Source organism: Rana temporaria, chromosome 5 (genome assembly GCF_905171775.1).
Source record: "Rana temporaria chromosome 5, aRanTem1.1, whole genome shotgun sequence".
NCBI classification, from domain to species: Eukaryota; Metazoa; Chordata; class Amphibia; order Anura; family Ranidae; genus Rana; species Rana temporaria.
This window is the reverse complement of record NC_053493.1, coordinates 359895184-359907249: the sequence shown is the minus strand read 5'-3', so window position 1 is coordinate 359907249 and position 12066 is coordinate 359895184. Positions and strand designations below refer to the sequence as shown.

General features: G+C 45.9%; 1 protein-coding gene across 2 annotated transcripts; it reads right to left on the bottom strand.

Annotated features, from left to right (window-relative positions):
- Positions 1-295: 295 nt before the first annotated feature.
- Positions 296-4809, bottom strand: LOC120941368 (E3 SUMO-protein ligase ZBED1-like). Of its 2 annotated transcripts, none has more exons than XM_040354709.1 (5): positions 4568-4809; positions 3860-4020; positions 3597-3729; positions 1062-2604; positions 296-861 (listed from the first exon to the last, which is right to left on the bottom strand). In XM_040354709.1, exons 4-5 carry the CDS (start codon positions 2505-2507, stop codon positions 373-375), a joined length of 1935 nt encoding a protein of 644 aa, XP_040210643.1. In that variant the 5' UTR covers positions 2508-2604; positions 3597-3729; positions 3860-4020; positions 4568-4809; the 3' UTR covers positions 296-372. The 2 variants fall into 2 exon arrangements, with proteins under 2 accessions (XP_040210643.1, XP_040210642.1); XM_040354708.1 differs by having other exon boundaries at positions 4572-4809.
- Between the last annotated feature and the right edge of the window lie 7257 nt (positions 4810-12066).

The following is a 12066-nucleotide window of genomic DNA, read 5'->3' as shown; positions in this document are numbered from 1 at the left end:
AGAGAGGGAGGAAAGAAGGAGGAGAGAGGGAAAAAAAGGAAAGGAGGAGAGAGAGGGAAAAAGGGGAGGGAGAGGGAAAGGGAAAAGGGGAGGGAAAGGGAAAAGGGGAGGGAAAGGGAAAAGGGGAGGGAAAGGGAAAAGGGGAGGGAAAGGGAAAAGGGGAGGGAAAGGGGAGGGAAAGGGAAGGGAAAGGGAAGGGGAAGGGAAAAGGGAAGGGGAAGGGGGAAAAGGGGAGGGGAAGGGAAAAGGGGAGGGGAAGGGAAAAGGGGAGGGGAAGGGAAAAGGGGAGTCTGGCAGGGGAGACAGAGAAATAAAAAATTTCAGTGGCAGAGACAATGCTATAAACAAAATCTATAAAATTAAAAACACTGCTCAGCATTTGGGAACATGTAGATTTTTCTGTAAGAACACCAATTGATCTACATGGTCTGGTTTGAGGGCGCTTCTTTTTGCAGTTACCACATCTCCTGCAGTGGAGAAAACCCGCTCTGCAGACACGCTTGTACCTGGGATACACAAGTATTGCTTTGACAGCCGAGAAAGGAGGGGAAATATGACCTCATGCTCACGCCACCAGTTCAAAGGGTCCTCAGTGAGAGGCAGAGGTGGGGCTTTACAATAGTTTTCCATTTCCTCTTCAGCCTTGGCATAGGGGGTCTTTTTGGGTTCTATTGTACCTTCAGTGTCAGTGAAAGACTGTCCCAGCAAACTCACGAGCAGCGATCTGGCCTTTTTGGGAGGAGATGGTGGAGATGGAGAATGGTTGTCTTCGATGGGTGAACTGTCCTCTTCTTCCAGAGTTCGTTTTCTTCTAGGCACTTGATGATCCTCTTGTGTCCTCTCACTCTCATCTGATGTAATCTGTGTTTGAACAAAAAAGAAACGGAAAAAAAACAGTAAGTAAAAACACAAATGTCAATGCCTTTGATTCTGATGGGGTGATGAAAAAGCACAGGAAACGGACAGTACAGTTCCCGCACCGCATCAGATTCAGAAGCGTGGTAGTGCTACTGTCGTTTCAAGAAGAAACATGATGGAATTCTTCAAATTAATTTAATTACCTCCAAGGATGCAGCTTCCTCAGTGACTCCTTTAAATATCTCCAATCTTTCTTCATCTGTGAGGATGAAAGGCAGTCCCTTAAAGCGAGGATCCAGTGCAGAGGCTGTATGAAGGATCTTCTTCTCGGCCTCACTGCTGTACCTCTTCTGGAGATCTGTTCTAATAGAATTCTTGATCTCATGGATCATGGGTGTGTCTCCCATCGTGTCTGTCATGCTCTGGAGAAGTTGTGCATTTATAGGGGCAATGAGAGAAACTGTTGGATTGCGCTCTTCTGACATCAGCATGGTTGCATCCTTCATTGGCTTTAATGCACTCACGGCGTCCTCTGCATTTGACACATCTGTTTCGTTTAGAGTGCAGAGATCGGACTCTCCTCTTCTGACTTCTGGAGACAGCAAGGTGGCACAGACTGCAGGTTGTTGTTCCAAGAACCTCTCGACCATGTCGTATGCACTGTTCCATCTTGTTGCCACATCAGTTATCAGCTTATGATTCTTCAAGCCAAGACATTTCTGTTTCTCTTTTAGACAGTGGCTTGCTCTAGTGCTGCGGTGAAAGAATGTGGATATCCGACGTACTCTGCCAAGAAGCCTAGAGAGAGTGGCCACTTTCAACGCTCGCTGGGATGCAAGATTCAGTGTATGGGCGAAGCATTTCACATGGGGGAATTTTCCAACTTGAGCTGCAACTATCATGTTTGACGCGTTGTCGGTCACAAGCACTACAGATTTATCGGACAGCTGCCATTCTTCCACAACATGAGAAAGTAGCTCTGCCAGATGAGCACCCGTGTGAGACTCATAAATGGCTCTCGTTTGCAGTACATGCGACAAAATCTGCCAGTCCTTACTAACGTAATGTGCTGTTATTGTAACATAAGACTCTGTCGTGACTGAAGTCCAGGAATCACACGTTATTGCGACTCGACTTGCTTGGCTCATTGATGCAATTATCTTAGCTTTGGTTTCGTGGTAGAGTGCAGGTATGACGTTTTCTGTAAAGTGACTTCGTGACGGGATCTTGTAACGCGGCTCTATCGTCTTCAAAAGGTAGCGAAACCCACTGTTTTCCACAACAGAGTAAGGGCGCAGGTCCTTCGCTATGAAAGCTGCCACAGCTTTTGTTATTCTCTTTACCTTTTCAGAGTTGGGCGGCAAAGTTGACTGTAACATTGCATCAATTCTTGGCTGATCTGGGTTCATTTCCTTAGTGGTGGTGGTAGGTTTTAGCATTTCTGGGTGAAAACGGCTGACGTGGTTTCTCAGATTAGTAGTATTCCCTAGATATTTAATTTTTGTGTGACAGATTTTACACACAGCGTATGACTTGTCCAATTCGTGCTTCCCACTTTTTTCATAAAAGCCAAAATGTTCCCAGATGTTTGCTTTTAAAAAGCTAGGTGCATTTTTTATCTCTCGTTCCTTTTGTTCTACTTCTGCCATTTTTATTTACTAGCAAATGCAATGCATGCCAGGCATCTATGTGAATTTGTGAGTAGGGATGACACAAGTCTTGACGTGACGATGATGTTGTCAAACTCTGTCAGTTTAAAAAAAAAAAAAACAATTTGAGTGACTAAGCCTAAAGCCTGCCACGAGATCAACAGAAAAAGTAACACGTTTCTTTCTAGTATGTATGTAATTGTATGATATGTAAAATCCTCATTTATTATTCTACCCCCCCCCCACACACGCAGTTAGTCGCAGTCGCTGTCAACTTGTCAAGTGTCAACTATCATTATTCATCATGTGTAAAAGAAAAAATGCGCCCTGGCCCCTCATCTCGTCTGCCGCCGGTGGTTGGTCAACTCAACTGGTGGTGGTCATGGTCATTGGTCAATGCATTGGCATTGCAATGGTCACAGTCTCAGAGAGTCAGCGACAGCCGGTCACGTTATATCGCACTCTCTCTCCTTCTCCAATCTGGTACACTGGCATTATTTGAGATCACAAACTGGCTGCTATAACACAACAACAACATGTCCCGCCAACCCCCCCCCCCCCCCCAATGACATAATGCCAGTGCCACCCATTTCATTAATTCTGGTTTTATGCATCATTTGAATGTCTTGTCTTGGTGATTGATTCACAATTCACAAGTTCATACTTACCTTGTTTGTATTGTAATATGATGCTTTTTGGTTTTGCTCATCATTACTGCCCCACACACAATGCACTTGCCTTGCAGTGCAGCTGCAGCATGTGTGGGGCTGGGGCAGTGATGAGCAAAACCATAAATGCTCTCAAAAAGTATCAATAAAGTTGTGATCAAACAATCATCATTCATCACTAAGACAAGACAGTCACACTGGACAAGTGGACAAATGGTCAGGACAGAACATTCAATGGATTAGAGATAGAGATATATAGACCTAGACCAGCACCAGCACTGCAGACCTACAGTCATAAACGTAACCATAATTAATTAAATGGCAATGGTATGGTCTGGTGATTGTCACTTAAACTCATTAAACCTTTCATGACATAGTTATTTAATATAATGTGAAAGATGATGTTTATTAGTTTTCCTACCTGATTAATGATGATACGATGATAACGACGACGGTGGTGCTGGTGGTGGTGGTGGTGGTGGTGGTGGTGGTGGCACTGCTGGCTGCTGGTGGTGGAGCGATTCTCCTCCTGCCTGTGGTGGACTGGACTGAGCCTGAGGAGTGAGGAAAAACGGACAGGTGAGGTGACACAAGTGACAATTTTTTTTTTTAGGTACGGTAACAGGCAGTGAGCAGCTGCAGTCTCTGTGAGTGGTGTATCTGTGTGATGGTCACCACACCTACCTGTCACAACAAGGTGGCAGAGTCTGGCTGGCACGTGGCACCTGCGGGTCTCCTCTCCTGCTGCCTGTGATGATGAAGGGACTCGGAGTGTGTGGCACTGGCAGCTGCGGCCTAGCTCCCTGTCCTGCGAGCCGGGTAACGGATGGGCTGGTCTCCCTCTCCTAAAAAAAAAGATAGCAATTGATTGATTGATTGCATCACGAAACTGGAAAGTGAAAAGGGGGGTAAAATTAAAAATTGTAAAATACCCAGTTCAAGATGTATGGGACAGAACAGTCAAAATGTTTTATTTTTTAAGTAACCAAACAGGCAGGCAGGCATGTTATATTGTGAAATAGTTGTGCTTTAAACCACATGACAATCCCAAGAACAGCAGTATTGAACAGTTGCAAACAGTGTTGTCTGGCATATCTTTGTAAATGATGTGATCAGTGATCACTCACTAAGACCTCTAACTTTACAGCATTGCAAAAAGCTGCCACTGACTGCTGTAGTGTATTCAATACACATAGTGTATTTGACTTGCAGCTTTTTGCAATGCTGTAAACTAAGTTAGAGGTCTTAGTGAGTGATCACTGATCACATGCATCACAGTAATACAAAGATATGCCAGACAGTCAGACAGTGTGCAATTGTGCAGAAGCAGATCATCATCTCCCCCCCAAAAATAATAAAAATCCCCCAAAAAAATGCAGAAGGGTAACTTACTAACCAGTTTGTGCTCCCATGTGGCATGTGCTGCCTGCCACTGCTGCTCACTGTGTCTGAGTGTGCGGCACTGTGTCAGGCGGTGGCTGCGGCCTAGCTCGGGTCTCACTCGTCTCCTTCACTCCAGTCCTGCGGTCTCCTCCTCCTCTGTCCCCCTGCAAGACACTGTCAGCCTGTTTTTTTTCTTTTGTACACTCTGAGCGCTCTTGGGGGTACGAGGACGGGTCCGCTGTGCTCAGTGCTGCTCCTCTCCGTCCGTCTCCTCTCCAGTCCTCCTCACGAGTCGACTCACACGTGCGACACAGGGGGAGGGGGGTGTCACTGTCGTCACGTCAGCGGGAGGCGGGAGGCGGGAAAGAAGGCGCCAAAAAACTTTTTTTTCCGACTCGGCTCTGCAAGGCGGACGCGACGCTGACGTCATCAACATGCATCGATTATTTAAAGCAACCGCATCGATGCAGAATCGCCGGGGGTCGAATCGCGATGCATCGCTGCATCGATTATATTCGACAGCCCTAGCATTCAATGCTCACAGAATTGTTGAATGTTGAAGTCATTCTCAAAGGCTGCAGTGCTGAAAGACAGAGGAGGTCAGGCTCGTCACTTGCCAGAGGGGTAATGATTATCAGTCTGCAATTCAGGAAGCGGTTCTTTCGGACTTAATTTTTACTGAGCAAAAAATTATCTCTTTCAGGTCAAATATATACAGTATGTTGCACATGTTTTAGCACTTTGCTTTCCTACGAATGCTTAATTACTTCCGTAGGGATTTTTTCTCAAACCTTGATTATTTGCAATTGTTTTGTATTTTTGCCAGGCCTCCCCTGGTCCAAAGGAACGTTCAGTTTCACACTGCTTGCCAGTCAATCGGCAGAAGGAGACTCCAAAGTTCTTTGTTAGATCTGTTGGGATGAAAGTTCTGCCTTTCTTGTCAGTTGGCCAACTCCTGGTGAATTTGTCATCAGTGGTCTTTCAGCCTTCCCCTTTCTGCGGCGGAAAGTCCTCAACTCTGGAGAGAGGAGCTCTTAAAGGGGTTGTAAAGGGTTTTTTGTTTTTTTCTAAATAGGTTCCTTTAACCACTTAAGCCCCGGACCTTTAGGCAGCTAAATGCCCAGGCCAGGTTTTGCGATTCGGCACTGCGTCGCTTTAACAGACAATTGCGCGGTCGTGCGACGTGGCTCCCAAACAAAATTGGCGTCCTTTTTTCCCCACAAATAGAGCTTTCTTTTGGTGGTATTTGATCACCTCTGCGGTTTTTATTTTTTGCGCTATAAATAAAAATAGAGCGACAATTTTGAAAAAATTTCAATATTTTTTACTTTTTGCTATAATAAATATCCCCCAAAAACATATATAAAACATTTTTTTTTCCTCAGTTTAAGCCGATACGTATTCTTCTACCTATTTTTGGTTAAAAAAATCGCAATAGGCGTTTATCGATTGGTTTGCGCAAAATTTATAGCGTTTACAAAATAGGGGATAGTTTTATTGCATTTTTTAAAAAAAAAAATTTTTTACTACTAATGGCGGCGATCAGCGATTTTTTTCGTGACTGCGACATTATGGCGGACACTTCGGACAATTTTGACACATTTTTGGGACCATTGTCATTTTCACAGCAAAAAATGCATTTAAATTGCATTGTTTATTGTGAAAATGACAGTTGCAGTTTGGGAGTTAACCACAGGGGGCGCTGTAGGAGTTAGTGTTCACTTAGTGTGTGTTTACAACTGTAGGGGGGTGTGGCTGTAGGACTGACGTCATCGATCGGGTCTCCCTATATAAGGGATCACTCGATCGATGCAGCGCCATAGTGAAGCACAGGGAAGCCGTGTTTACATACGGCTCTCCCCGTTCTTCAGCTCCGGGGAGCGATCGCAACGGAGCGGCTATAAACGAATAGCCGCGCCGTCGTCCCGGATTGCTCCCCGCGGGAATCCGACCACCGCATGTAGCGGGGAGGGTCCCGATCGGACCCCCCACCCGCTAGAAGGCAAGGACGTACATGTACGCCCATTTGCCTGTATGTGCCATTCTGTGGACGTACATATACATGCGGCGGTCGGGAAGTGGTTAAGCTATTGCATTGTTGGTTAACTAACCTTTTCCTTCGATTTCCCTTCTAAATGTTTTTTTCTTTATTTTCTTTGTCTGAATTTCTCACTTCCTGTTCCTCCTCAGTAAGCTGTTCTGGCTGACTATCCCCCAGGCAGAACATGGGGGCAAGCTTACTGAGGAGAAACAGGAAGTGAGAAATTCAGACAAAGAAAAAAAACATTTAGAAGGGAAATCAAAGGAAAAGGTAAGTGAACCAACAACGCACTAGCTTAAAGGAACCTATTTAGAAAATAAAAATGAACCTTTACAACCCCTTGAAGACTGTTAGCCAGATTCAGATAGCTTTACGCCGGCGTATCAGTAGATACGCCGTCGTAACTCTGAATCTACGCCGTCCTAAATTTAAGCGTATTCTGGAAACCAGATACGCTTAAATTAGGCTAAGATACGAGCGGCATAAGTCTCCTACGCCATCGTATCTTAGGGTGCATATTTACGCTGGCGCTTCCGTTGAGTTCGGCGTAGAATATGTAAATGACTAGATACGCCGATTCAGAAACGTACGTGCGCCCGGCGCATTTTTTTACGACGTTTACATACGGCTTTTTCCGGCGTAAAGTTAGTCGAACAAATAGCTGGCCTAGTCAATGTTAAGTATGGCTGTCGTTCCCGTGTCGAAATGTGAAAATTTTACGTTGTTTGCGTAAGTCGTCCGTGAATAGGGCTGGACGTAATTTACGTTCACGTCGAAACCAATACGTCCTTGCAGCGTACTTTGGAGCAATGCACACTGGGATATGTACACGGACGGCGCATGCGCCGTTTGTAAAAAACGTCAATCACGTCGGGTCACCAATTATTTACATAAAACACGCCCCCCTCATCCTCATTTGAATTAGGCGCGCTTACGCCGGCCCCATTTACGCCACGCCGCCGTAACTTAGGAGGCAAATGCTTTGTGAATACAGCACTTGCCTCTCTGACTTACGGCGGCGTAGCGTAAATACGATACGCTACACCGCCTGAAAGATGCGCCGCCCTACCTGAATCTAGCTATGTGTGCTTATTTTAAGGCCCCAAAGGCTAGAGCCCTTACCTGTGGAGGGTATAGCCCCTCTGAGAGAAGGCTGTGTGCTTGGAGGCCCTGTGGGCCTGATCTTTTTCTATTCTAGAGTCTTCACTGAAATGGAGAAACATTAGACCCTGCAGTTGTGTGGCTGCTATGGTCCAGAAAAAGTTCTATGTGGTGCTTCTAGAAGCTGAGACGCCTCCAGTGACTTCTACATAGAAGGATGTCGGCTATACGCAACTCAAAGGGGACCCGGAATTTGGGCACAATGGAAATACCACACTACAACTGTAAGCCTAGTGAAAAGATTGAAATCTAGTGAAAAGATTGAACTAGATTGAAAAGCGGTGCAGCCTCCAAACGCAAAGGTGAATTATTTTTCCTATGTTGCAAAGAAAATCATCACAGCTCCGGCACGTGTACAACCCCATCTGGCTGCCCTTACACTACAGCTTAAGGTGGGGCAGTTGGGGGAGGTAAACCTGCAACTCAACTGCCTTATTTTACCACTTCCCAGTTGCCAGTGTAATCTAAGCCCATGGTTCGACCCATTGGCGTGCGCACAGGGTGTGCCAGGTGTGCCCAGGCACACCCTATGCAGAACAGATTCCCCTACTGACCTGGCTCCCCCTTCTTCCCCCCCACATCACTGCCGGCTTCCCCCCTCTCACACCAGTTGTTGCTGTGGATGTTTTAGAATAGGTGGGGGAAGGGGCCAGTAAATATGCCATTTACCGGCCCCTTCCCTTTTTGAATAAACATTGTGAATGATCGGTAGAGTGTGTTTGAGCTTTGGGGTGCACACCCTAATGCCAAAGGCTGTGCACACCTATGGTTCGGTTAAAGGAAACCCTTGTGAAATATCTATGTATTCCATGCTGAACTTTTAGAAAATGCTAGTTGCCTGACTCTTATGTTTATCCAATAACCTCACTGCTACATGAGTCACTGTCCCCAAACAAGTATACAGCAAGTGAGGGCATGTGAAGTCTGACCTCTTGACTTGCCCACTTGGTCTGGGTCACTATTTACCTGACAAACAGGAAACTAGCATTTTTTGAGGCAGAAGACCGCAGTGGCTCCATATTTTTCCCTAAACTGTTAGAAAGACATTTGGTTTCTGTATTTTTTTTTTTTTTTAAAGATATTAAAAGTTTGTTTCATACTTAAAAAATACAAGACAACAAAATACAATAGCTCCAATGAGCCTTATAGAAAAACCAGAAAATGTAACACATAATAAACGAATGTCTCTTACATTTGGACATGGGTATGCAGGGCAATACAGGCAGTAACATAGAGAGCGCGAAGCAGGTATCGACCGTGGGGTAGATTCACGTACGGGCGCGCATTGTTACGGCGGGGCAGCGTATCGGATTTACGCTACGCCGCCGTAACTTACAGGAGCAAGTGCTGTTATCACAAAGCACTTGCTCCGTAAGTCGCGGCGGCGTAGCGTAAAAGGGGCCGGCGTAAGCGCGCGTAATTCAAATGTGGAAAGGGGGGCGTGTTTTATTTAAATTATGGATGACCTGTCTGTGTACATATCCCAGTGTGCATTGCTTCCAAGTACGGCGTAACGACGTATTGGTTTCGACGTGAACGTAAATTACGTCCAGCCCTATTCGCGAACGACTTACGCAAACGACGTAAAAAATTCAAATTTCGAAGCGGGAACGACGTCCATACTTAACATTGGTTGCGCCTCCTAATAGCAGGAGCAACGTAATGCCGAACAAGCCTTAACGCAAACGACGTAAAAAACGAACGCCGGGCGCACGTACGTTTGTGAATCGGCGTAAGTAGGCAATTTGCATACTCTACGCTGACAACTACGGGAGCGCCACCTAGCGGCCAGCGTGAGAATGCACCCTAAGATACGACGGTCTAAGAGACTTATGCCAGTCGTATCTAAGGCCTCGTACACATGACCGGATCTATCCGCTGGGATTGATCCGCTGATCAGTTCCAGCAGATAGATCCGGTCGTGTGTACGGCCTAGCGGACATTTATCGGCGGATAAAAATCCAGCCGACGGATTTCAAGCGGAAAAAAATTTCTTAGCATGCTAAGAAATCTATCCGCTGGAATCCTGTCCAGCGGATTGATCCGGTGGTCTGTACAGACTCACCGGATCAATCCGTCCGCTCCCCTCCCTTGCATGCGTCGTAATGATTCGACGCATGCGTGGAAGTACTTACCTTCCAGCGTCGCGCACGTTGCCGCGTCATCGTCGCGGCGACGGCGCGACACGTCACCACGGATGTATTCCGCGCGGATTTTGATCCGATGGTGTGTACAAGCCATCGGATCAAAATCCGGAGGAGGAATCTCCGCTGGAAACGGTCCGGTGGACCGTTTCCAGCGGAGATCCCCTCGTGTGTACGGGGCCTTAGGCTAATGTCGGCGTATCTAGCTTTCTGAATACAGAAAGTAGATACGCTGGCGCAGCTTTGAATTTACGTGGCGTATCTATGGATACGCCGGCGTAAATCGTTCGTGAATCTACCCCCATAAGTACAGAAAAGTGTATATGTCAGAGTAACAGTGATTTAATTACATTCCTGGCTCTAAAGAAGCTGTGGTAAGTGGATTATCAATCCACACTCTACACTTTCTCAAAGGTTTGAGGTTTCTTTCGAAAGTTATCTTATACAATAGGAGGTTACCATTGATCATACTCTTCCAGGACTCAATGGATAACTATGAGGTACCTTTGTGAGACATAAGGATTACCTTCTTAGCATAAAAATACAAGATATGTAGGAAGCATTTATTATATTTAAAGAGTGATAAAATTTACCAAAGATCCCTAATGCCTTGTACACACGAGCGGAGTTTAGTCCGACGGAAAAAACGGTCGTGTGTACAAGGCATAAGAGTTGTTAGGGTGGAGAATATTGGGGAGGCCAAGGGTGGTAAAAAATAAATAGATCCACTTCCAACTAAGAGGCAGAGACAGTAGGACAGTTCCAAACACAGTATGTAAAATCAGCAGTCACTCAATCTGTGCAGTCCGGACTGGAGTGTAGTAAGAACAAGAAATAACTTCAAATAAATTGTTTTATCCTTAGAGAATGTGACAGATTTACTGCGTACGTTTGAATTCCCGCCAATTGTGCTCATCAAAGGGGAGGTCTGGCAAGGTCCATTTTAGCTGGACTTGAGAATATCTAGACTCAGCACAAAGGGAGGAGTGATAGATATGAATCAGTTTGGGCCTGAGGTGCACAACTGTTTTTCTAAGGGGCTGGGTTAATGAGGTAATCAAATATACTATATTACCAAAAGAACTGGGACGCCTGCCTTTACACACACATGAACTTTAAATGGCATCCCAGTCTTAGTCTGAAGTATTCACTATTGGAGTTGGCCCACCCTTTGCACCTATAACAGCTTCAACTCTTCTGGGAAGGCTGTCCACAAGGTTTAGGAGTGTGTCTATGAGAATGTTTAATCATTCTTCTAGAAGCGCACGTGTGGATGAGAAGGCCTGGCTCGCAGTCTCCACTCTAATTCATGCTAAAGGTGTTCTATCAGGTCAAAAGTGTTCAAAATGTCTTGATATGTTGATGCCTTAAGAGTTCCCTTCACTGGAACTAAGGGGCCAAGCCCAACCCCTGAAGAACAACCCCACACCATAATCCCACATCAACCCGATAGAACACCTTTGGGATGAATTAGAGCGGAGACTGTGAGCCAGGCCTTCTCGTCCACATCAGTGGCTGACCTAAAAATTGTGCTTCTGGAAGAATGGTCAAACATTTCATTAGACACACTCCTAAATCTTGTGGAGTTCAGGATAGCATGATGTGATTGATGATAATAGAACAGGTAGGCAGCTGGGAGTTGAAAGCCTTCCCTAGGTTGTGAGAATATTTTGAACTCTTACTCTTACTCCCACATATAGCTGATGTAAAATTTGAATCCCCTTAAAGCGGAGTTCCACCCAAAAGTGGAACTTCCGCTTTAAGCACTCCTCATTTGGCATGTCATATTTTTTGGGGGGAGTGTTTTTTGTGGGACTTCCTGTCCCACTTCCTGCTTCCTTTTTTGGGCCACCTAGGCAACTCCTTCTCTCACCCTAGGCGGCCCCTCCCTGCCAGCGATCTTCTGGGACACAACTCAGGTCCCAGAAGATCGGCTGGCCAATAGGAGAGCATAGTGCGCGCCCGGCCGTGAAGCCATAAGCTGTCACGGCTGGGTGCCCACAGTTACGAAGATAACGCAGAGGAGAGGAGGGGATGAGGAGCGAGCCTCCAGGCGGCCGCATTGCTGGACAGTGGGGCAGGTAAGTGTCGATTTATTAAAAGTCAACAGCTATGCTTTTTGTAGCTGCTGACTTTTAATAAACTAAAACATGGGTGGAACT